Consider the following 23,230-nt stretch of genomic DNA (forward strand, 5'->3'; position numbering starts at 1 on the left):
GAGGATCTATTAGCCGGCGTATCTCCAGATGGCGCGTTACTCTACTTTTCCTATGTTACACTCTACGACCTGCCATTCAGTATCTTACTGTAATAATTAGACTTTTTATAACACTGTATAATATATATTTTACTTTTATACTATATATCTCATTTAACTAATTTAATTACTTTACTTGTCTCTCTAACTGTGTGCCCGAAATAAATGAGACTGTGGTCCAGGTATTTAGGAAGTGGGTTAATTTTTGCATGGGGCATAACATGTTCACTGCTACAGTATATCACAAAAGTTAGTACACCCCTCACATTTTTGTAAATATTTTTTTATATATTTTCATGGGACAACACTGAAGATCTGACCCTGTGATACAATGTACAGTGTCAGTGTGCAGCTTGTATAACAGGGTACATTTGGTGTCCTCTAAATAACTCAACACACAGGCATTATTGTCAAAACCGATGGCCACAAAAGTGAGTACACACCAAAGTGAAAATGGACAATTGTGCCCAAAGTGTCAATATTTTGTGTACCACCATAATTTTCAAGCACTGCCTTATTTTATTTTGGGCATGGAGTTCACTAGAGCTTCACAGGAGCCACTGGATCCTTTTCTATCCTCCATGACGACATCACGGAGCTGGCGGATGTTAGAGACCTTGATAAATTCTAACCTTCCTAACATCCTAACAAAATAAAAGGACTTTTGAAAAATGATGCAGAAGTAAAGTAGACATATGGGATATGTTATTTATTAATTAGTGTGTGTGGTATTACTATATAGTTTAAGAATATAAGCATTCAAGGATGAATATGGCAAATTTTTCTAAATTTTACTACAATTTTTATAAAAAAAGCAAAACATATCAACTCATATTTACTGATAACATAAAGTACAATGTGTCATGAAAAGAAACAATCTAGAGTCATTTGGATTGGAAGAAGCATTCCAGAGTCATAACCACAGAAAATGACACATCAGATTTGAAAAACGGGGTTTGGTCACTAAATGGGGTTCTCCAAAAATATAATATAATGGCCCCCGTCATGTAATACTAATAGCAGCACATCCTAGTCACATGTCAGGAAAGGCTGAAGTCTGAAGAAACACACATTCCTAGATCTGTGTCTCAACTGACATAAAAGCTGTATCGTAAGTAAAGATGAGCGAACCTGAAATTCGAGCTTCGGGTTCGGAAGCCGACTTCCAAAAAAAACAAGTTCGGGTTTGAAGTTTGTGTGAGTTACAAGTGCAAACCACTCAAGCGAGCAGCGCTGTGCTTGGATATGAGTGATGCTCAGCCTTGTGCAAGCCGTGTGCAGTGTTTGAACGGATCGCACTGGGGGTAAAATCAGTGTGATCTGATGATCTAATGTAATGTGTGCGCACACACACACACACACACACACAAAGATTTGAAAAACCCTACTCTCCCCGGATGTGTTCTGCTTATGGCTGGCTGCATGTGGGCGGAGAAATGAACTACCCAACTTCTGACTTCCATTGAGTCTTGGATCAAGTCACGGTCACAAACTGAACCTTATCTAAGGTTTGACTATGCTCTGTGAACCGAACTTCCAAAGGTTCGCTTATCTCTAATTGTAAGCACGGATACCAGATGAAATAAATCTTCTGATATGCTGACAGAGCGTGGTATACCTGGTACACCAGGGCACAGTCGAACCTTATCTAAAGTTCGACTGTGCCCTGCGAACCAAACTTTCAAAGGTTCGCTCATCTCTAATTGTAAGTACAGATACCAGTGAACTGCTTGAGAAGGGGTATGACAGGAGATTAAATAAATCTTCTTAAATGCTGACCGAGCATGAAATATTTTATTCTCCAGACTCCTTATACTGTGCGCAGTCAGCTTAGAAGATTCATTTCTTCTCCTGTCACAGCCCTTCTCAACAGTATATGTGCTTATGGTATACCTGGTATACCAGGGCACAGTCGAATCTTATCTAAGGTTCGACTGTGCCTTGCGAAACAAACTTCCAAAGGTTCACTCATCTCTGCGCAGTCGGCCAAGAAGATTAATTTCTCCGGTCACAGCCCTTCTCCACCTTCTCAACAGTATGTGTGCTTATGGTACAGTTTCTCTGTCAGTTGACACTCGGGTCTCTGGAGCTGTGTTTCTTCAGACTGCCACTAAACCTGACATGCAACTAGAATTATTGAAGAAACTCAAGGTCAATATTGGTTTCTTCAATAAGGGTTGATTTCACCATTGGGTAATTTTGTGGTGATAGCTTCCCTTTTTGGCAGATAATGGGGTGAAAGACTTGACAGAATTGAGACCTTCTGTTTTTATCATCCTCACCTGAGTTTTTGTTTTTCAAATATGGAGAACCTTGTTATTCTCTATATTTCTACATTTCCTTTTGTTTAGCACTTGACGTGTCCTTGTTTAATTCTGACATACTTCTCAGCTGGAGACATGTGTCCTGCCATAAAGCTTTATGTTTTTACTTTTACCTTAGTAACCTGAACTTCGGCATATATCCCCAACAAACGTGAAATAAACCTCCTGTACACATGTAATTGAATTTGCTGAATGAGCTCATGACACGCTGCGGGCACAGCATGTTCTGTTTAGGTAGGCTCGCGCAGTTTAGACTTCCCCACAAATGTTTTCATGACTCAAATTGTTTGTTATTCGGAGACGGGGCATATTTCAGACCTAAATGCCATCCCAAACACAGCCCTGTGAAACAACAGTCTTCCTCTTTCTCTTACCTCATAAATCTTTTCTGGCCACATGACCATGGCCCGTGTCCAAGCCTCAGCAAGTAGGTTGCTCTCTAAGGTCCCATAACATAAACTGTGTATGAACGTAACACTATAAATGTTTTAATATAATAACACTCAAGCATGTAATCTCCTTTGCGTTAGGCCTCATTAGTAGCACTGATACTAACGGTGATTAAACAAATGTTTCTCCAAGATCCATAGCTTAGCTCATGCCATTTATGCATAAAAATAACAAAAAATTACTGACACGTTGGAAGTTTTAATGATTTGACCAAAAAAAGCAAGAACTCACAAGCACATCGCTACTACCTGCCCATTAATAAGTCTGATTTATGTCTCATAATCACTATAATAAGCAGCATATTCATCATATAGTTAAGTTTTTAATTTTTTTTGCAAAGGATTGTTAAAAATCCACATTTCACTTTTAGAATCGCTACTTCCAATAGGTGGCGCTGCGCTAGAGTTTGTCTCCATTCCTGCAAAGATAATTTTAATATTTCCCAGAGGGGCGTGGCAGCTATAAGTTCGCTTACTGGCAGCCAGACTGGCTTGCAAAGTCTCCTTAAGGAGAATAGTGTTCCCCCGTGGTCCCCACAAAGCTTCTCATGAGCCAGATCAGACACCCCATACTTTGCACTGACGAGGGGCAAGCACCCCGAAACACCGTGTCTGCAAATTGGGATTCTGATCTGGCATATATATCCTAAGGGCGGCTTTGCACACTACGATATCGCAGGTGCGATGTCGGTGGGGTCAAATTGAAAGTGACGCACATCCGGCATCGCATGCGATATCGTAGTGTGTAAAGCCTTGATGATACGATTAACGAACGCAAAAAGGAAAGGGTACCTCTTACACCTTAGCTACGTTTTCTGCATGTGTAATCTGTACTTTTTTACAGTACCAGCAAAATGAATGAGTTTAAAGGGACTCTGTTAGCAGATTTCTGAAATGTAGCATGAAGACAGCATGCTGAAAGTGTTAAAACACAGCCATCAGCCCTGCATCTGTTAACTCAGTCTTTTTTTTGTTTACCTACTATATTAGCTTAAGCCTCTTATCTTTATCATTAGTGGGTCTCAGCAGCCTGAGTTATAGTCCGACTCCGCCCCCTCTGTGATTAGCAGCTTCTGTTTATGGAAATGTACACCGTTTGAATTTTGAAGGGCAAAATTCTCTGGAATAAATAGCGGACGCCATTTCATGTTTTCATGAAAGCCTGGGGTGGGCAGGGGAAGCTCCCAGAGCTCTGCTCCATGCAAAATCTAAAATCTAAAATGTTTCTCTGTGTCAGAATGACTGAAGCCATTAAGCTAAGTGATGCATCATTGAACTCAGGACATCTTTGCCTACATTATGCTGCTCTCAGATGAGGTAGCAAAAACCTGCTGAAAGATTCTCTTTAACTAGGGTTGAGCACAAAATATTCGCTGAGCTATGGTTGATGTTGGCAGTGTGTGACCACCAGACCAGGGCCCTGCAAACCTTCTGCAGGCTGTCATCTTCGGCATCTCTAGTGATCTATAACCCCGGCATAATGTTATCATTGCAACTCAACACATGCATGATGTTGCACCCGGCCTATCAGAGGAGGCTTCGGGGATGCTGACAGGTAAGAGTAAGGTTCCCAGTGCTCCAGTTCATCAGCCACAGTGTCCCGATGTGGCTGGTGGATCAGGATCATTTTTCTCAATTTTGCATGTCCGCAGCATGTCAGTATCTGTTGCTGTTTTATTTTTTGAGTGGGGGAAGGGGGGGCAGACATTACCCATTCATTTTAAAGGAGACCCTGAAATTTATAGGTTAAATCACTGGCCTGTCATTATTATGTTGTGGGGTTTTAGAGCATTTCTGGAAAAAAATCAACTTCAAGAATAAGGCCAGAAAAAAATGCACAAATTTTGATGTGGAAACGCTGCTGATTTCAGTTTAGAAATCTGCATGAGAAAATGTGCACAAAACGTGACATGAACCTACTCTGTCAGCTATATTCACAAATTGCAAATTTCTTGCAAATAACCAGTGTATCTATGGCAAAATCTGCACGTGTAAAACTTGAATTTTGCTGTGAGTTTTGTTGCGCTTTTGGTGCAGATTTCATCCTTTCTATTGCAAAAGATATACGGTAATCCACTGAATCTGATCCTGTGCCACAATTTGTTTTAATATTTATCTGGTAAATCAGTGTTACTCATGATAATGAGCAACTTTGTAATTTATCTTATTAGAGGAATCTTCTTCTTTTTTTTTTCTCCTCCTAAACTAACAATTAATTTTCATACAGATGTTTACATTACTGAGACAGGAGATGACATTTGGTGCTCATAAAGTTCTATGGAGAACAATCTGTCATTTCAGTAGACCTTGCAGCAGAATGTCTGTCTTCCTTTAGCTACTCCCTCCTGCATAGAATTTTAAAAGTACTAACTGCAATGCAAAAGTAATGCAAAAATCTGTCTTTATTAAATACAAATTTTACCCCTGAACTGACAATGAAAGATCGGTCCAGGAGGAGAAAGACGCAAATTTCTCTGATAAAATATATTACAAAGTTTCATATTTCTACGTGTGCTATTGATTTGTGGAATAAAAATGAAAATGACTGTTGCTTTTTTAGGCAATGTGCACACGTTGCAGATTTGGTTGCGGATAATGTTACAACCAAATCTGCGTGTTCTGGCTGGAAAAACGCTGCTGCAAAAGCATGCGTTTTTGCCTCGATTTCCAGCTTGTTTTTAATGCATTTTTATGTGGTTTGTTTCATTGCTTTGAATGATGAAAATGCAGTAAAAAACACAGACAGAATTCACGTGCTGCAGATTTTTTCTGCAACAAAATCTGCAAAGAAAAAATCCTGAACATGTGCACAGCACTTCAGAATTCTCATAGACTTTGCTGGGATCAGGATATCCTTGCAGATTTGTGAAACTGCAAGAATAAAATATGGCAAAAAAGCACCTTGTGCACATGGCCTTCAGCACAGAATTGCAGAAAAATGCATTTTTTTTCTACGCTGGAAAAACTGCAGTGTCTGAATGTATCTGTGCAGATTTTGACCATGTTATTTATTTTTAGGATGCATCAAAGTTACTGTACGCTGTTACAGATGGAACTTTCTGAAAGTTTGTAGACTGTCAATTTGATTCTGCACTTTTATGAAAGTGAAAATCAGTTTGATAACTGTCCAAAAATACATTTCTCTAAAATATTTCCTCTTACAGAATTATTCAGATTTTTCAGAAAATACATTGAGGTGGATAAAGTATTTTACTGCATTTTTGTTCCATTTCCATACATCACTTTCACACCAACGTTTTGCATCCAAAGATTGGCATTGGAGAATGCAACATAAAAGTGATTACCGACTATAAAGATAGTTCTTTTATATTTAACCGGTATTCTTTTTTTTTGTTTTAAGAAACAGTGCCACGCTTTCTCATCGCTGTGTTTGGTATTGCATCCAATGAGTCAGATGACTATAGCTGGACTGCAATACCCCATACCACTATATGAAAGAGGGGACAGTTTACAGAAAATAAATCAATACCCTTTTGTACTAACCAAAGATAACTTTTAATGCTTAAAGGGAACCTGTCACCTAGAATATGCATTCTGACCTATCAGCAGACACATGTGTGCCCTAATTACACCTCCCTACCCATCCCTGTGCTGTAAAATTGTATAATATGAAAGTAATAAAAAAACGTTTTATTACCTTCATATTTCGTATGTAAATAGCAGGGAATGTGGTCACAGGGGCGGCACCTTGCCCTATGGACATCTCCATACTTTCCGTGGTATCACGCCCCTGTGGGCGTGATACCATGGAGCTACGTCCTCGTCGCTCATTCTATCCTGCGCACATTGCAGCAGGCTTCTTTTCCGGGTGTTCAATCGCTGGCTTCAGACTCGCACTGCGCATGCGCAGTGCGCGTCTGAAACTGACAATCAGAACCCGGAAGAGAAGCCTGCCGCAATGCTCGCAGGATAGAATGAGCGACGAGGACGTAGCTCCATGGTATCATGCTGACAGGGGCGTGATACCACGGAAAGTATGGAGACGTCCATAGGGCAAGGCGTCGCCCCTATGACCACATTCCTCGCTATGTGTCCACGGTAGAATGTTGCTGCAGATTTTTCTGCATCAAAATCCGCGGCTTTCCCGCAAAATCCGCACCTTTTCAAAGGTGCGGATTTGCCGCGGATTTACCACGGAATTGCCGCGGATTTTGGTGCGGATTTTTTTTCCCAAATTCTAAAGCCAAAATCCGCAACAATAATTGACATGTTGCAGATTTTTCCGGATTAAAATCCGCACCAAATCCGCCGCGGAAAAATCCGCAGCATGGGCACAGCATTTCCAAAAAGCCATAGAAATGGCTGGGAAGTGCCGCTGCTGCAGATTTTCGGGAAATCCGCGGCTTTTCCACGAGAAATCCGCGGCAAAATCCGCTCATTTTCCGCAGCGTGGACACATAGCCTAACATACGAAATATGAAGGTAATAAAACTTTTTTTATTACTTTCATATTATACAATTTTACAGCACAGGGATGGGTAGGGAGGTCTAATTAGGGCACACATGTGTCTGCTGATAGGTCAGAACGCATATTCTAGGTGACAGGTTCCCTTTAAAGAAGTTGGCCAGTTACCAAAACTCATTTTTTTTTCTCTTAAATCTTGCTACTATGGGCCTCTCCACACATCTATTATTTTATTTCAGCAATATTACCTTTTATCGTGCTCTAGCAGCACATCCTCATTTCTGGCTCCAGCTCTGATGGGGTTAATCTCTCTCCTGACTTCTTGGGTTCAGTTCCTATAACTCCCATAATCCTTTGCAGTGGCACCCTGAACGCTGCTCATCCTCCCACCCCTACCACCGTGCGATAACATACTCACCCGACATGACTCCTCTCTTCTTGCTCCTGGTGCCGGCCGCACAGCTGCAGGATGGTAAGTAAATCCTCCTTCCTTCTGATCACCACCCACAGCCCTGTCACTAAGGATCAGAGGCAGCTGCTGATGTAACGTCAACTTTCAGAGTCCGGACATTGACGTGACATCAGCGGATGCCAGAGGTCACAGCACCCGGGGCCATGTGATTGGCACTGAGCGAGGAGGATAGCGCTGCTCAGTGCAAGAACTAGAAAGAAAAGGCAATTAAGAAAACACCTGAAATAGGAAGTTACACTGATAGAGAAAAAAAAAATGGGTGAACCTCTTTAAAAGGAATATAAACTTCATTTTTTTGTCATAATGGTTTGGTATTGCATAAAAGACAAAAAAAGGGGGGGGTACTGCTCATCTGATCCTTAGAGCCCCCCCCCCCACCCCTCCCTGCTTCCTGGGCCCCTATTTGGACACTACTTCCTGTCTCCACAAAAAAATGACAGCTCAGCCAATCACTGGTCTCTGCTTTGTCCGAGCTCATGCTGTGATTGGCTGCCCTGATCGCGCCTCTGTATTTCGGACATCCTTTTTATTAGTGCACCTCTATGCACGTATCTGCAGAGTGGTTTCATTTTTTTTTTTATACATTTTCAGAATAGTTGCTTGAAGTATAATCCAGTGTCAATTCTTCATTCAAATTGTGAAGTAACCGGCCGTATTCTGAGCTTCCTGGAGGCCTTTTTGTAGCTGTACTGGCAGAACAAGTCATAAGCATTACATATTTAGTCTCAATAGTAATTGATCTTCATTAAACCAAATGAGTTTAGCAGTTGAACTCCCAATGTTACAATTGTTGGGGTCAAAAAGAACAGTTTTAATGTAGAAAAACCTCCGGAGCATTTACGCTCAGCGTCGTGCAAATAACCTGTCTGATTGGGTTTAGGTCAGAAGCCTCTGTGACAGCGCACCTTTAAGGAGCAGAGTAATTTACTTTACCGTTTGAGACAGCCTGAGGTCACCTAGAGTTTACGCACAAGAAGAATCGTGCAGAAGCAGTAGAGAGTTTGATTTGTCTTTTATATTTTTTTAATATACTTGTTTTCCTGATTGCTGTATCTAGATGGATTCGTCATAGTATACGAAAGATGCTCAGAAATTGGTTAATGACAGCATTACCCAGCTGGGATAGCGTTGTGTAACACTTTAGTTCTCTGGGATTAATATTTTCATTTGATTTTTATTATTGAGCTGTTGTACTTCTTCAGTCATCTGCTGTCACAGGTGTGTCATGGGTAATATAGTCCTGTGGTGTCCGGCTATAGAAGGTCACAGTGTTTGACTGCACAAACTGCTCCCTGACCTTCTATCATTCCTGCTTGTTTTCATCCCTTTCCCTTTAGGACCCTGGGGCTGTCAACTGCTGTTCAGTACTTTTCCTTGTCTATATCTACCTTCATTTCCTATTACTCTGTGCGGGTAATATTTGATAGATCTTTATCAAGTCTTCAATGCAAGCAGGCAGGTTGCATACATCAAGAGAATCTTGATGGTTGTTGCAGCTTCTCTCCCTGAGACAACTAGAGATAAGTTGTTTGTGCTTTTCCCTTGTTTGATATTCCTGTTTGTCCTTTAGTGCCTAGTGGGGTTAACGAAGCGTTCATCCCATCTGCTACCTACCTAGGGTCCAGATCAGGGTCAGCCTAGCGTCAGGTATCCGGCTCGGCACATAGGTGCGAAACCTATCTAGGGCGGTGAGGAAACCCAGGGTCCAGCGGTAGGCTTGGTATGGGGTCACCATCTCCCCCCTTTCCCAGGCACAGGCTTTCCCTTCTCTTTCCTTTCTCTGTTCGCTTGGTATTTCCCCATACCTACCGTAGCATGACATTTTATAGTATGTTTGTCACGAGTGTGTCATGGCCTGATGTGATCTTGGGGCGATCTGGGATCAGAATGTCACACCACATTGTGAATCTCACATCTGCTTTGGTGTTCGTTGGAGCATATTTAATTCCATCAGGTACTGAAGGAGTTAAGGTTCATTTCTATCCTGCAGTGATCTAACAGGTTGTTGTAACCTCAACTGCAGCCGCTCCCTTCTGCTATAAATATCTTCTTCTCATTCCTCCCTATGCCGGCTATAGCTCATGATCGACGTACAGGGGAAAGTGGTGTTGGTTGCCTGAGGGGGTGGCTATTCAACTGGTCCAGGTCATTCTCTTTGTCATGCATTTGCTGACTAGGTGGCATGCAGCACAGGCAAAAACGTTGGAGAAGGCTGGCCACTGTCACGACATTTCATGTTCCGCCATGCACAATATTCAAAAGCTGACCTTTACATGGAAGGTCCCACTGACTTAGGTCTAGGTCTACTTACGCCTCTTCCTTGAGTGCCGTCTTAGGCACTGGACCGTCGGTATTGTAGGCAAGAAAAACACCTTTTCACATCTCCTATCCAAACCACTAGAGAGGACTACTATAGCTGAACTTGCCCTCCATGGGTAAAAAGAGCCAGTTACAATCTATAGAACTCCTGAAAAACATTCCTACCAATAATGAAAAAATAATTTAGGTTTTTGGTGTCATGTAAATGCGCCCATCTAGTATCTTATGTTGACCTAATTTTACATGTGAATATTCAGTTACATATTCACAAAATTTTACATAGAATTATGATACCCTTTTGTGTAGAAACCTGATTTACCAATCATGAGACATCTCGAGTACAAGCCATATACAAACCAGTCCAGGGGTATTGACTTTTTGTGCCTGATAGATTATAGTTGAATTTCCTTGAGGGAATTGGTTATTGACCACATTCAGGAGACATTACTCCATGAAGGTATCTCTTCCATGTGTATTGCAGGGAGGTAATCAGACGGCTACGGTTATTGCCCTCTGCTCAATGAGAGACTTCAACCTTGCTCAAGAAACATGTCAGCTGGCTATAAGAGACGTCGGAGGGCTTGAAGTGCTCATTAATCTCCTGGACACAGAAGAAATCAAGTGTAAGGTATGGAAGGTTAATAAATGTGCAGGAGTATTATAAAATATTTCATAAAACTCATACAAGCATATAAAACCGTAACCACACACAATATTGGATTGTCCTCAATTCACCTCTACAGCGATTTTAGGTTTGTCTACGGTAATTACTAAACCATTCATTACCTTATATCTTTTATATACATAATATTATTTACTGTGCTTGGTAGGGTAGTTAACAAGAATCATAATACAATTGTATATAATATATCTCGATCTTTTGCTAGATTGGTTCTCTGAAGATTTTAAAGGAAATTAGCCACAATTCACAAATCAGAAGTTCTATTGCCGATCTTGGGGGGCTTCAGACCATGGTCAAAATACTCGACTGCCGGGACAAGGATCTAAAATGCCTGGCAGCAGAAACCATTGCAAATGTTGCCAAGTTTCGGCGAGCCAGGCGAACAGTGAGACAACATGGTGGCATCAAGAGACTGGTGAGTGCCTTATCCTTGTGATAGTTATAATTCACAAGTTGCTATGTTTTCAATGCACTTTCTGAAATAAGTGAAGACATTGAGTCATCTGATGTCCTCTCATAAAAATATATTAGGGAAGAAAGCACTATATATATATATATATATATATATATATATATATATATATATATATATATATATATCTCAAGATATTCATTTTACTGTGCAGAAGAAGAATGGGGCATCCTCTTACAGCCTAGATGTCCTGGGGAAATCCGGAACAGCTGGCAGCTATGCAAACTACTGCAGATTCACAGGACCCAGGTCAGTATTTTGTGGCCGCCAGCCAGGAACCCTATGAACCGCCTTCTACTTGCCGGCATCCCCGGCTCCTCTTTTAGTAAGATGGGCTTGTGCATCATGGCGCAAAAATGATGTGCTACGATAGCTGATCAAAAGAGGAGCCGGTATGTCGGCAGGTAGGAGGCTGCTCCTATGGCTCCCGTCTGGTGGCTACAGAATAACTGATGTGGCCGCTAGATATCAGGGCTCTGCAAATTTATTTGCTCATTTATACAAACTACATAAAGTGTATAAAACACCAAATATGATAAACTTTATTGTATGAAACCTATCCAAAGCATAACGTCTGTATAAAACACTAAAACAATCATTGAAAATAGGTGGTTTGTACAAAATCGAAAACTGTAAAGTGTCCATAAAGATACAGTAACACCACAAAATATATATCCAGATATCTGGGGTCAAATGAAAAATTAAAAAAGTGCAGCTTTACTAAATGGTCAAAAACCACAAAACAGCAGGGACCTTCAATGAGTCATCAACAGCAAGTGTTTACCAACCTGAAGCCGAAACTGAGAGCACAAACCACCACCTCAGACCTTGACATGGTTTGACCCCCAAGGTTCTTCCAGCAGTACCGCATGTCATATACACCTGTGCTCCTTTAAGTCAGGTTAGGCTGCTTTCACACATCCGGTTTTAGCAGTGCGGCTAAATCGGGCTATAAAACCTATGCACCGGATGTGGCGGAAAAAAACGCCATCCAGCGTCCATAGGCATGCATTGGAAAAAGCGCCGCATCGGCGGGATACGGTGCGATGCGGTTTTTTTTTGCCGGACAAAAAAACGTGTCAGGCAACTTCCATCCGGCCGTTGCATGGGCTAAATATGCCGCATCCGGCAAAAACCATGCAAGGCCATGCGGCACAATCCGGCACTAATGAAAGTCTATGCGGAAAAAACGCAACCGGAGGCAAAAAAAAAAAACGGTTGCGTTTTTTCTGCAAAGAGCCGGATTGTGTCGCATAGCCAAAACCGGATGTGTGAAAGCAGCCTTAAGCGGGCTTTACACGCTACGATTTCGCTACAGCGATCTCGTTGGGGTCACGGATTTTGTGACGCACATCCGGCCGCTGTAGCGATGTCGTAGCGTGTGACTTCTAGGAGCGATTTTGAATCGTTGCAAAAATGTCCAAAATCGCTCCTCGCTGACATGGGGGTCCGCTGCCAGTTATCGCTGCTGTCGCTGGGGCGAAGTTGATCCTCGTTCCTGCGGCAGCACGCATCGCTACGTGTGACGCCGCAGGAACGAGGATCATCTCCTTACCTGCCTCCGGCCACAATTCGGAAGGAAGGAGGTGGGCGGGATGTTATGTCCCGCTCATCTCCGCCCCTCCGCTTTCATTGAGCAGCCGATTAGTGACGTCGCTGTGACGCCTAACGGACCGCCCCCTTAGAAAGGAGGCGGTTCGCCGGTCACAGCGATGTCAAAGGGCAGGTAAGTACGTGTGACAGGGGTGCGCGATTTTGTGCGCGACGGGCAGCGATATGCCCGTCGCGCACAAATGATGGGGGCGGGTCTCATGCTAGCGATATCGGGCCGGATATCGCAGCATGTAAAGCCACCCTTACTTGTACAGTCTGCTCCTCGAATGGGGGTGGGTGGGCGATTTGGAACAGAATTATCATTTAACATTTGGTCAGGTGGATGCTCGCAACGGATATCTGTTAGCAGACAGTTTAAAGGGAATCTGTCATTCATTAGGTTTTTGCTACACTATCTGAGAGCATGAACACATAGAGAACAGTGAGCTTTTATAATGCAAAAGTAGAAATTACAAATTTATTTAGCCATAGTGACAAAAAATAGTTTAATATACACACCCATTAAAATCTGAGAAAACAGCCGGATGGTGTGTAACCATTAGGTAACCATAGCGGGCATGATTGTACAATCAAAACACAAATCCCAGGGTGGGTAAACAGCAAACAGACCACAGAAATTTATCCACATGGATTATTCCAATATACGATAATTCAATGTCTCTATCTTTGTGCATGATCAGTGGCCCTTAGAGTCCCCCAGTCTGTATAACAATGAAGAATGTCATACCAACAAAATAAACCGTTCAATAGGAAGGAACAGGACCTGTGAATAAATAAAAAGGAATTAATCAATCTGTTGGACCCTGTGGTTTTAGCGCGGCTTAACCCGTATTCCTTCCTATTGAATGGTTCATCTCTAAAATATCGGGGCTGCTGCTGATCACCATTATTACATGCGCTATAAGGGGTTGTGACTCTCACAACCCTGTAAGGTGAGTACAATTCAAGTACTACCTCTATCCTTTATATCGGGTAAAGGGCCCGTTACACGCTACGATATATCTAACGATATGTCGTCGGGGTCACGTCGTTAGTGACCCACATCCAGCATCATTTGACATATCGTAGCGTGTGACAGCTACGAGCGACTGTGAACAAGCAAAAATACTCACCTTATCGTTGCTCGTTGACACGTCGCTCATTTTCAAAAAATCGCTCCGTGTGACACCTCGGGAACGATGAACTGCAGCTTACCTGCGTCCCGCCGGCAATGCGGAAGGAAGGAGGTGGGCGGGATGTTACGTCCTGCTCATCTCCGTCCCTCCGCTTCCATTGGGCGGACGCTGTGTGACGTCGCTGTGATGCCAAACGTCCCTCCCCCTTCAGGAAGAGGATGTTCGCCGCCCACAGCGAGGTCGTTTGGAAGGTAAGTACGGGTGACGGGGGTTATCGACTCTGTGCAACAAATTGCCCGTAACGCACAAACGATGGGAGGGGTGCGATTGCACATGCGAACGCACGATAAATCGTCCCGTGTAAAGCGACCTTAAGACCCTATTGCGCTCTTTTTTCCACAGCCCATTATACCCACAAAATAGACGGAGTGTAGACAGTGCCACACTGTACACAAGAAGTTCACCGGCTGCTTCCAGGGAGTAAGGACCTCAACAAGCCCATCACGCGTTTCGCAGGGGCGATTTTCTTATCTTCATCAAGAGAAGAGGTTTTGTGGTGTGGTCCCACCAAATGCCAGGTTTAAATGTCCGCCAATAGAGTCCAGGATCCCGCCCCTGTTTGTCTGCCTGCGCTGGGATTAACGTCTATGATGGTAACAGGGGGAGGAAGGCCAGGCAGGCAGACAGGGGCGGGAATAGATAGCAAGACCTGACCCACATATTCGTTTCCTGTTGCACCTGTCAATCAAATAGCAGTGCATTGCTGGAACTTTACTTGCACATATTTCTGAAATAAAACATCCAATCTCAGAACAAAAGGTATGCCTACATTCAGCACCTTAGCGCCAGTATAGCACTGGCTTTACTTTATATATGAAAATCCTGCTGGTTGGTTCCCTTTAAGCACCTCCAATTGTGGATATGATTATTATTCTAAGATCTATTGATTAAAATCAACTTTAAAATGGAGACAACGCCTTTAATCCTCTTCTGGTACCATGGGGGTCAATATGACCCCATACATATTGATCTTTTTTATGGTACAAGAGAAGGGATAAAATTCTTATATTAGAACAGTGAAATTCCATGTCTATAGCCCGCAGGTGAGTTCACCCATCCTTCCCAAGCAACAAAAGGATAGTGTAGGTGGCAAGGGGAAAATTAAGAACATCAACCTACCCTTATATAACCCACATATGGATGAAGCGCTCCCTAGAGAGCCTCCCATAAGCAACCAGAAAATGAGTCACGAGCCCCGGCTTGGCAATCCGCGCTCTCATGTACATACTGTGGCTACGAACATAGGAGAACATTTTTGCTTTGTTAGCAGAACCAGATTTTCTCTGGCAAAACATTTGACAAGCTGTGAAAACGACTTGGTTGTTTTTACTTTATCAAAAGCACTAAAACGAAATCTGCCACAACCTCAAAAGAACTTTTTTATTTTTTTTTTCCCCTTCTAAATTCTACGGAAGATAAAACATTGAATTTTTTTTTGGACTCTGATACCACAAAACCACCCCTATGTGTGCAGCCATAAAATTGACAATACCTCTACATGTCCAGTCTTATAATTATGTTTTGCCAATTTTGAAAATTGCTGGGAATTTCATTATACCGGGATTTATAGCAGGCAGATTTATAACTTGTAAAGTTTATGAGCAGAATTAATTAATCATTGACAGCAGGGCAGTATACTGCATTAGCGATGGCTCCTCCTCACTTGGCTCCGACGTCGAGCTCCTCAATAAGTAATTTTCCAGTTCTAAGACTGACTCAATCTGAAACGCTTTGGAGAAATAGAAAAAAAAAATATTCCATTTCAGATCTTTTAGAAAATATTGGGGAAGAGATTGGAATGCAAGTTTCGTGGGTATGTTCCACATCTGGAAAATACCAGTTGTTTTCAAAGACAGTTAATAAAAAATTAATAGATGCCTGATGAGATGACAATTGTATGGAAAATTAACCAAAAACAGTCTTCACGCCGAAGAACGAGGAAAAGTGGCCACATGTACGAGTCACAACTGCAGTCACTGGAGGGTGTTAACTTCATATAGGAGTTATATGTTCAGTCAGATGCACTTTTTTTCACGTAGAAACATTACTGATCCATTGTTTTTAGTGCGACTTTAAATCAGAAAAAATGTGGGATATTTTGGCGGTGTGAGTACATACTGTAAAAGAGGAGCCATCACTCTTTTGACAAGTCTGTTTTGGTAGACACGTTTTCTCCATCAAATAATGCTGGACCCTGTTATTGTTAGAACTCTGTATTGTGTATGCCTCTGTTAGGTTGCGTTCACACAATGAGTTTTTTGTGAATTTCTGACCTGTGCATTTTTGCTGTACAAAAAAATGCAGCGTCTTACTGTTCCAGCAAAGTGGATGTGATTTATAAAAATCTGCCCACTGTGTTTTTTTTATGCAGCATAACCTGACCTGCGATGTATTTTTGAAATCCGCAACATGGCAATTTCTTTTGCGGGTACGGTTATTTTTGTTTGCAGATTTTCCCCATAGAGTTACATTAGAAAATCCAGAAAGTAATACAACGCATATAATCCACAGAGGACTGTATCAGCAACATTTTGTGAAAGCCAAATACCAACAAGTATAAAAAAAGCAAAATTATTTATAACTTGGCATATTGTCATGAGTGTGTCCCGCTATGGGGAGACCTCTGGCGAGTCTGGGACCAGAGGTTCACAACGCTTTATTATGCGCAGGTCTACAACTTGTATTTGAGTGAATCTACATTCTTTTAGTGCTGCAGGAATTAAGGACTCTTTCCTATCTGGTTGTTCTTTGTAGCCTAAGGGGTACTTTGCACACTATGGCATCGCAAGCCGATGCTTGCGATGCCGAGTGCGATAGTCCCCACCCCCGTCGCAGCTGCAATCTCTTGTGATAGCTGGCGTAGCGAACATTATCGCTACGGCAGCTTCACATGCACTCACCTGCCCTGTGACGTCGCTCTGGCTGGCGACCCGCCTCCTTATTAAGGGGGCGGTTCGTGCGGCGTCATAGCGACGTCACACGGCAGGCGGCCAATAGAAGCGGAGGGGCGGAGATGAGCGGGACGTTAACATCCCGCCCACCTCCTTCCTTCCGCATAGCTGGCGTGAGCCGCAGGACACAGGTAGGAGATGTTCCTTGCTCCTGCGGCTTCACACACAGTGATATGTGATGCCGCTGGAACGAGGAACAACATCGTAACATCGGTCATTTCCAAATTATGGAAATGACCGACACTACACCGATGATACGATTACGACGATATTGCGCTCGTTCATCATATCCAAAAGGCTTTACACACTATGATATCGCCTGTGACGCCGGATGTGCGTCACTTTCAATTTGACCCCACCGACATCGCACCTGCGATGTTGTAGTGTGCAAAGTGCCCCTTAATCTCAGGTGCAGCTCTTTTGTGACCACTCCCCTTTGTTATAAAAAGTCATGTGTCTTACCATCTGACGCCGGTTATCATTCTCATTCTATGCTGTCCACTTTGGAAGCAGTCAGTCTCTGGAAGAAGCTGAGGAGTTGTGACTATTGCAGATGTGGTGTTTAGCTGCTTTAGAGGAGCTTGTTTTCCTTGAGTCTATTTTACCTCTGTCTGTCTCCCTTATCATGTGTTGTATTATTGCAGTGCTGAGACTATTGTTCTCCTTGGCTTTCTCACTAGCCAGAGTGAGCTCAGGGCAAGCGAGGGCCTAGGCATGTGACGGCGATGGAGGAAAGCATCCATAGAGGGATGTTAGGTAGAGTAGGGTACAGACTCAGGTGAGTTGCAGGTGTCACCTCTCCCTGCTTCCTATCACCAGGGCCTTCCATCTATCCATCTATACCATTCCCGTTGTCACCCTTGTGTTGTGCTGCACTCTGAGCATCTGTACGCTCTGGCATGATACATATCAACAAGAGACAAAAAACGTATTTAAAAAAACACAATAAAAAAAACTCAAGTGAGCTAATTTAGCTAATAGGTGCACAAATGCTGATTAAAATCTACAACATCAAGAACTCACCAAATTCTCATGAACATAGCCTTATTTTTCCAGGAAAACACATGAATAAATTAACAATTTGGTATTCCCATTCCCCTTTACCATATAATGTGTCTGTACACAGTCGAATTGGACCGGGTCAGAGTGTTTAGGGGCAAATTGTATTCAGGAGGGGTACGGTGACACACATTTCCTGTTTATTTTTATATGTCCAGGAGGAATAATAGAGGAAAAGCACAATGCAGAGTTTAGGGAAAATGGTTAAGAAATGTTATTTTATGGGGAACGCACGAATTTATGCCACTTTAGATCTATACATTTAAGTGTCACTACAAATAACCCTAGTGTCCCTCCGTGTCACACTGACGTAGATCACAGAAGCCGAGGACCCAAGAAATGTTGCCCAGGTTTGCAGATAGTAGCCACCTTTTATACATGTAATCAGCATAAATGATTCTTCCTTTCTCATGCATTGTCTGTCCTGATAAGTGATTCATCCACATTCATTGTTTTCTTAGGTTGGATTATTGGACTGCGTGCCCATGACAGCCACCAACCTGACAGCCGAACAAGAGAAGGACATAGAGGTTGCTCGCTGTGGAGCATTAGCGCTGTGGAGCTGTTCAAAGAGCACAAGGAATAAGGAGGCGATTCGTAGAGCAGGCGGTATCCCGTTACTGGCAAGGTTACTGAAATCTCCACATTCAAACATGCTCATACCAGTGGTGGGCACACTGCAGGAGTGTGCCTCAGAGGTGGGTGTCCCCATAAGGCCATGCAGGCAGGTGTGCATCCACACATATAGTAATAGCTCACTATGTACCGTGGTTACAAAAGTACAATATCCGAGTCTGAAGCTGTGTGTGAGCCGGTATCAGCTGGTGTAGCACCTGTATTAAGGAACTGCATACACTGATTGGCTGTCTAGTAGCATATCTGTACAATAATGTTATAATATTACTTGTTGTGTGCTATTCTTCACCTATCTTCTCCAATACTGAATATTTCCATCCTAAATGCTAAATATTTTCTTTCATCTTAGTCTAAAATTTGTTCTACCTTACCTTTCCTATTAGTCCAACCTTGGTTGTTCTTCCTTACCTATTCTTTTGGTCTGAAATTTATTCTTCTTACCTTTCCCCTTCACCCAACATTTGTTCTGTGCATTGTACAGAACCCTGAAAAATCTCCTATCAACATAGAAAATTATTCTTTAGCTTCCAACAGATTTTGCTGATTTTTAAATGATTTGTCCAATACTGGGTACCCCTTACTAAATAGTAAAGTGTCTATATGTGATCTTAAAAAAACAAACAAACACATACTTACCTTTCCTCTTGGTCTGACATTTGTTGTCTTTTCTTTTCTTCTTGGTCTGACATTAGCTCTTCCATATTATTAATCTTGGTCCGGCGTTTATTCTTCTTTACCTTTCCTCTTGGTCTGATATTTGTTATCTTTACCTTTCTTCTTGGTTGGATATGTGTTCTCCTTACCTTTTCTTCTTGGTCTGACATTTTTTTCATTACCTTTTTTCTAGGTCTGAAATTTGCTATTCCTTACCTTTCCTCTTGGGCCGACATTTGTTTTCTTTACCTTTCCTCTTGGTCCGACATCTGTTCTTCCTTACCTTTCCTATTGGTCCAATATTTATTCTTCCTTAGCTTTTCTCTTAGTCCGACATTTAATCTTCCTTACCTTTCCTCTTGGTCTGACATTTGCTCTTCCTTACTATTCCTCTAGGTCTGACATTTCTTCTTCATTACCTTTCCTCTTGGTCCAATATGTGTTCTTCCTTATCTTTCCTCTTGTTTTTCTTTACCTTTGTTCTTGGTGCAACATTTGTTCTTACCTTTCCTCTTGGTCCGACATTTGGTCTTTCTTACCTTTTTTTTTCTTGCTCTTCCATACTATTCCTCTTGGTCTGACATTTATTCTTCTTTACCTTTCCTCTGGTCGAATATATGTTTTCCTTATCTTTTTTCTTGGCCTGACAATTGTTCCCCTTACCTTTCCTGTTGGTCCATCATTTGCTCTCCTTACCTTTTTTCTGGGTCTGTCATTTGTTCTTCTTTACCTTTCCTCTTGGTCTGACATTTTTTCTCATTAGCTTTCCTCTTTGTCATACACTTGTTCTTATTACCTTTTTTCTTGGTCCGATATTTGTCCTTCCTTACCATTTCTATTGACCCGACATTTTTTCTCCTTATTTTTCCTCTTGGTCTGACATTTGCTCTTTTGGATTTTTTTTCTTATGGTCCTACATTTGTTCTTCTATTCCTTTCCTCTTGACCCAATATATTCTGAGATGAGTATTATTAAAAGATCAGCTTTAAAGAAAACTAATTTGTGATACTCTGTAGTTTGTTGTAAGTAATTCAAAAGTTTTTTTTTCTTTCAAATATGGTAATCTTGTGCCACTCATCAGAAAATCTAGAGCCAAGGGTAAAGGCTGCTTTACATGCAACGACATCGCTAGCGATGATGCTCGTGAAAGCACCCGCCCCGTCGTTTGTGCGTCACGGGCAAATCGCTGCTTGTGGCGCACAATATCGCTAACACCCATCACACGTACTTACCTTCCTCGCAACGTCGCTGTGGGCGGCAAACATCCTCTTTGTTAAGGGGGAGGTTCATGCGCCGTCACAGCGACGTCACACAGCGGCCGACCAATAGAAGCAGAGGGGTGGAGAGCAGCTGCATTAACGACACGCCCACCTCGTTGCCGGAGGACGCAGGTAAGCCGTTGTTCGTCGTTCCCGGGGTGTCACACGTAGCGATGTGTGCTGCCTCAGGAACGACGAACAACCTACATCTATAACGACCAACGAGATTTTGAAAATGAATGACGTGTCAACGATCAACGATTAGGTGAGTTTTCTTGATTGTTAACACTCGCTCGGAGCTGTTACACGCAACGACGTCGCTAACGACGCCGGATGTGCGTCACGAATTCCGTGACCCCGATGACATATCGTTAGATATTTCATTGCGTGTAAAGCCCCCTTAAGAGTAAAAAATCTCCAGTCAAGAAGAAAGGTATTGTATAAAACTTGATATAGATTTTTTTTTTTTACTGTGTCTCTCTGTTTAGGAAACTCTATAAAAATCATGAAAAAATCACTCTTTGGCATACACTGGGTGCATGGACGCATCAAAGGTTTATATCGGGGTAAACTCTGATACCTGCAATGTGTAGGAGAAAAAAATGTGAACACAGTCTAAAAATAAATGATGTGGTCAGATTATTGCTGTGGATACTTGCCCTCTTTTTGTGGCTAGAAAGAAAACTTTAGATATTTTGCAAATACAAGAAAGTTAAATTTGATTAGAGAAGTCAGATGGGAGCGCGATACTATAACGTTCCTGCAGTTTATACACATAATATTGTTTCAGTATAATATCTAGTGAAAATCTGACCCGTCGGGCGTTCTGTCTTGGCACGGAGTTTACTTGTATAATTGCAGTTTTATACTTTTTTTTATGTTGTTGAATTTCATTTTTACCCGAAAGAGCATAGAATAAAAATAGTGCCATTATTTTGTTTTTCATATAAATACTATATGTTCATCGGAAGATTAATGTCCCTGGAAACGTGAGACTAAAACATCTGTGCGTGAACTAATTGAAACGTCTTCTGCTAAATCCTCCATTAGTGTTTCTTACAGAATAGCGAAGTTATAATGTTTCCGTCTAGGTTTCCGATAGACTTGTTATTAATATTTTGTTTGGTACTTTTATAATTAAATCCGCATGATGGGGTAAACGATCGATAAATCATCCTCCCTCCCCCGATAAATACATAAAGTAATATCCCTCGGAAAGTGACAGCATATCTCAAGATGCTAAAGCAATTTTTCTTATAAGCTTCTTATTAAACTCTTCCAAATGTGTTAGATTAATATGTTTTGTCTTAATATTTTTTTTTCAATTATTGTTATTTAAATTAGTTTTAAAAAGATTTATCACCGTTATTAAATATATATGACATATTATACAGGCGCGCACGTGAAAAAATGCAACCGGGGTGCACTTTTAGCTTATAATTACAGTAAAAAAAGAGCAAAACAAGTAAATAACAATATGAAATCTGTAAGCAATTCCTTTAATCTGGTATTTGCTGATCCAGAAAGAAAATTGGACACAAAGAGAATTTGTGGTGAGAAGGGCGACTTCAATGAAATTAGAGCTGTAGCGTACGTCTTTATTTCTGATACAAGCTCATTAATGAAAATCTCAGAAACTGAGCTTGCGTCTATGGCAGGAGATAAAAGTTGTGATTCACAGACAGGATCTGCTGCTAACAGTGGATCGTGGTGCATTGATGGGTTACAGTGTCTGCCAGGCATCTGCTGAAGACCCCTGTGTCTGTCATGACGATGCTCCTATGAAGTTCAGCCCGTGGCTGGCATTCATAGGAGATTTTCACTATATATAGCATTACTGTGGGATTGCTATAAATATACGCAATTGAATGATCATAGGTTTAAGTTCCCAAAGGGATTTGAAAATAAAGTACAAAAATTATTTAAAAATACAGAAATCCTTACATTTCATCTCTTTGCCCCCATTAAATTTAAGAAATTAAAAAAAATACATATGTGGTATTGCTGTGTCCTAAAAGTCTGGCAAATCAATATCATTTAAAAAAATAAATAAGTAAAAAATATATAGATACATATATACAGTATATTATATATATATATATACATATATATATATATATTACACTTTGGAACCTTGGATTAAGAGTAACTTGGTTTGAGAGCGTTTTGCAAGACAAGCAAAGCTTCATAAAAGTTTGTAACTTGGTTTAAGAGCAATGATTTGCAATAAGAGCAAATAGTCCCCGTGCACACTTCCGATTCCGTCCTTTCACCGCGCTCTGACCCGCTCTGGAGGTAACTTTCTGTACATATGTACTGTATACAGTATACCATTGTACAGTACAGTATATACTATATAGCATGTCTATCAATTTAGGCTATGTGTCCACGGTAGAATGTACCTGCGGATTTTTCTGCATGAAAATCCGCGACTTTTGCGGCAAATCCGCACACGCGGATTTGCCGCGGATTTTGATGCGGATTTTTTTCCCCATTCTATACCCAAATCCGCACCAAAATCCGCAACAAATAATTGACATGCTGCAGATTTTTCCGCATCAAAATCCGCGGCAAATCCGCAGCGGAAAAATCCGCAGCATGGACACAGCATTTCCAAAATGCCATTGAAATGGCTTGGAAGTGCCGCTGCTGCAGATTTTCGGTAAATCCGCGGCAAATCCGCGGCAAAATCCGCGGTA

The 23,230-nt window shown here is 41.7% G+C and overlaps 1 protein-coding gene across 2 annotated transcripts in view; it reads left to right on the plus strand.

Moving 5' to 3' along the window:
- Window positions 1–23,230, plus strand: part of ODAD2 (outer dynein arm docking complex subunit 2) — a 222,516-nt gene that overhangs the window by 108,348 nt on the left and 90,938 nt on the right. For both annotated transcript variants that reach the window (XM_075315527.1, XM_075315526.1), the window contains exons 11-13: window positions 10,511–10,657; window positions 10,917–11,126; window positions 18,444–18,680. In XM_075315527.1, coding sequence (XP_075171642.1) covers window positions 10,511–10,657; window positions 10,917–11,126; window positions 18,444–18,680 — 594 coding nt within the window. The remainder of the gene's footprint in view (window positions 1–10,510; window positions 10,658–10,916; window positions 11,127–18,443; window positions 18,681–23,230) is intronic.

This window comes from Anomaloglossus baeobatrachus, chromosome 6, assembly GCF_048569485.1.
Source record: "Anomaloglossus baeobatrachus isolate aAnoBae1 chromosome 6, aAnoBae1.hap1, whole genome shotgun sequence".
Lineage (NCBI taxonomy): Eukaryota > Metazoa > Chordata > Amphibia > Anura > Aromobatidae > Anomaloglossus > Anomaloglossus baeobatrachus.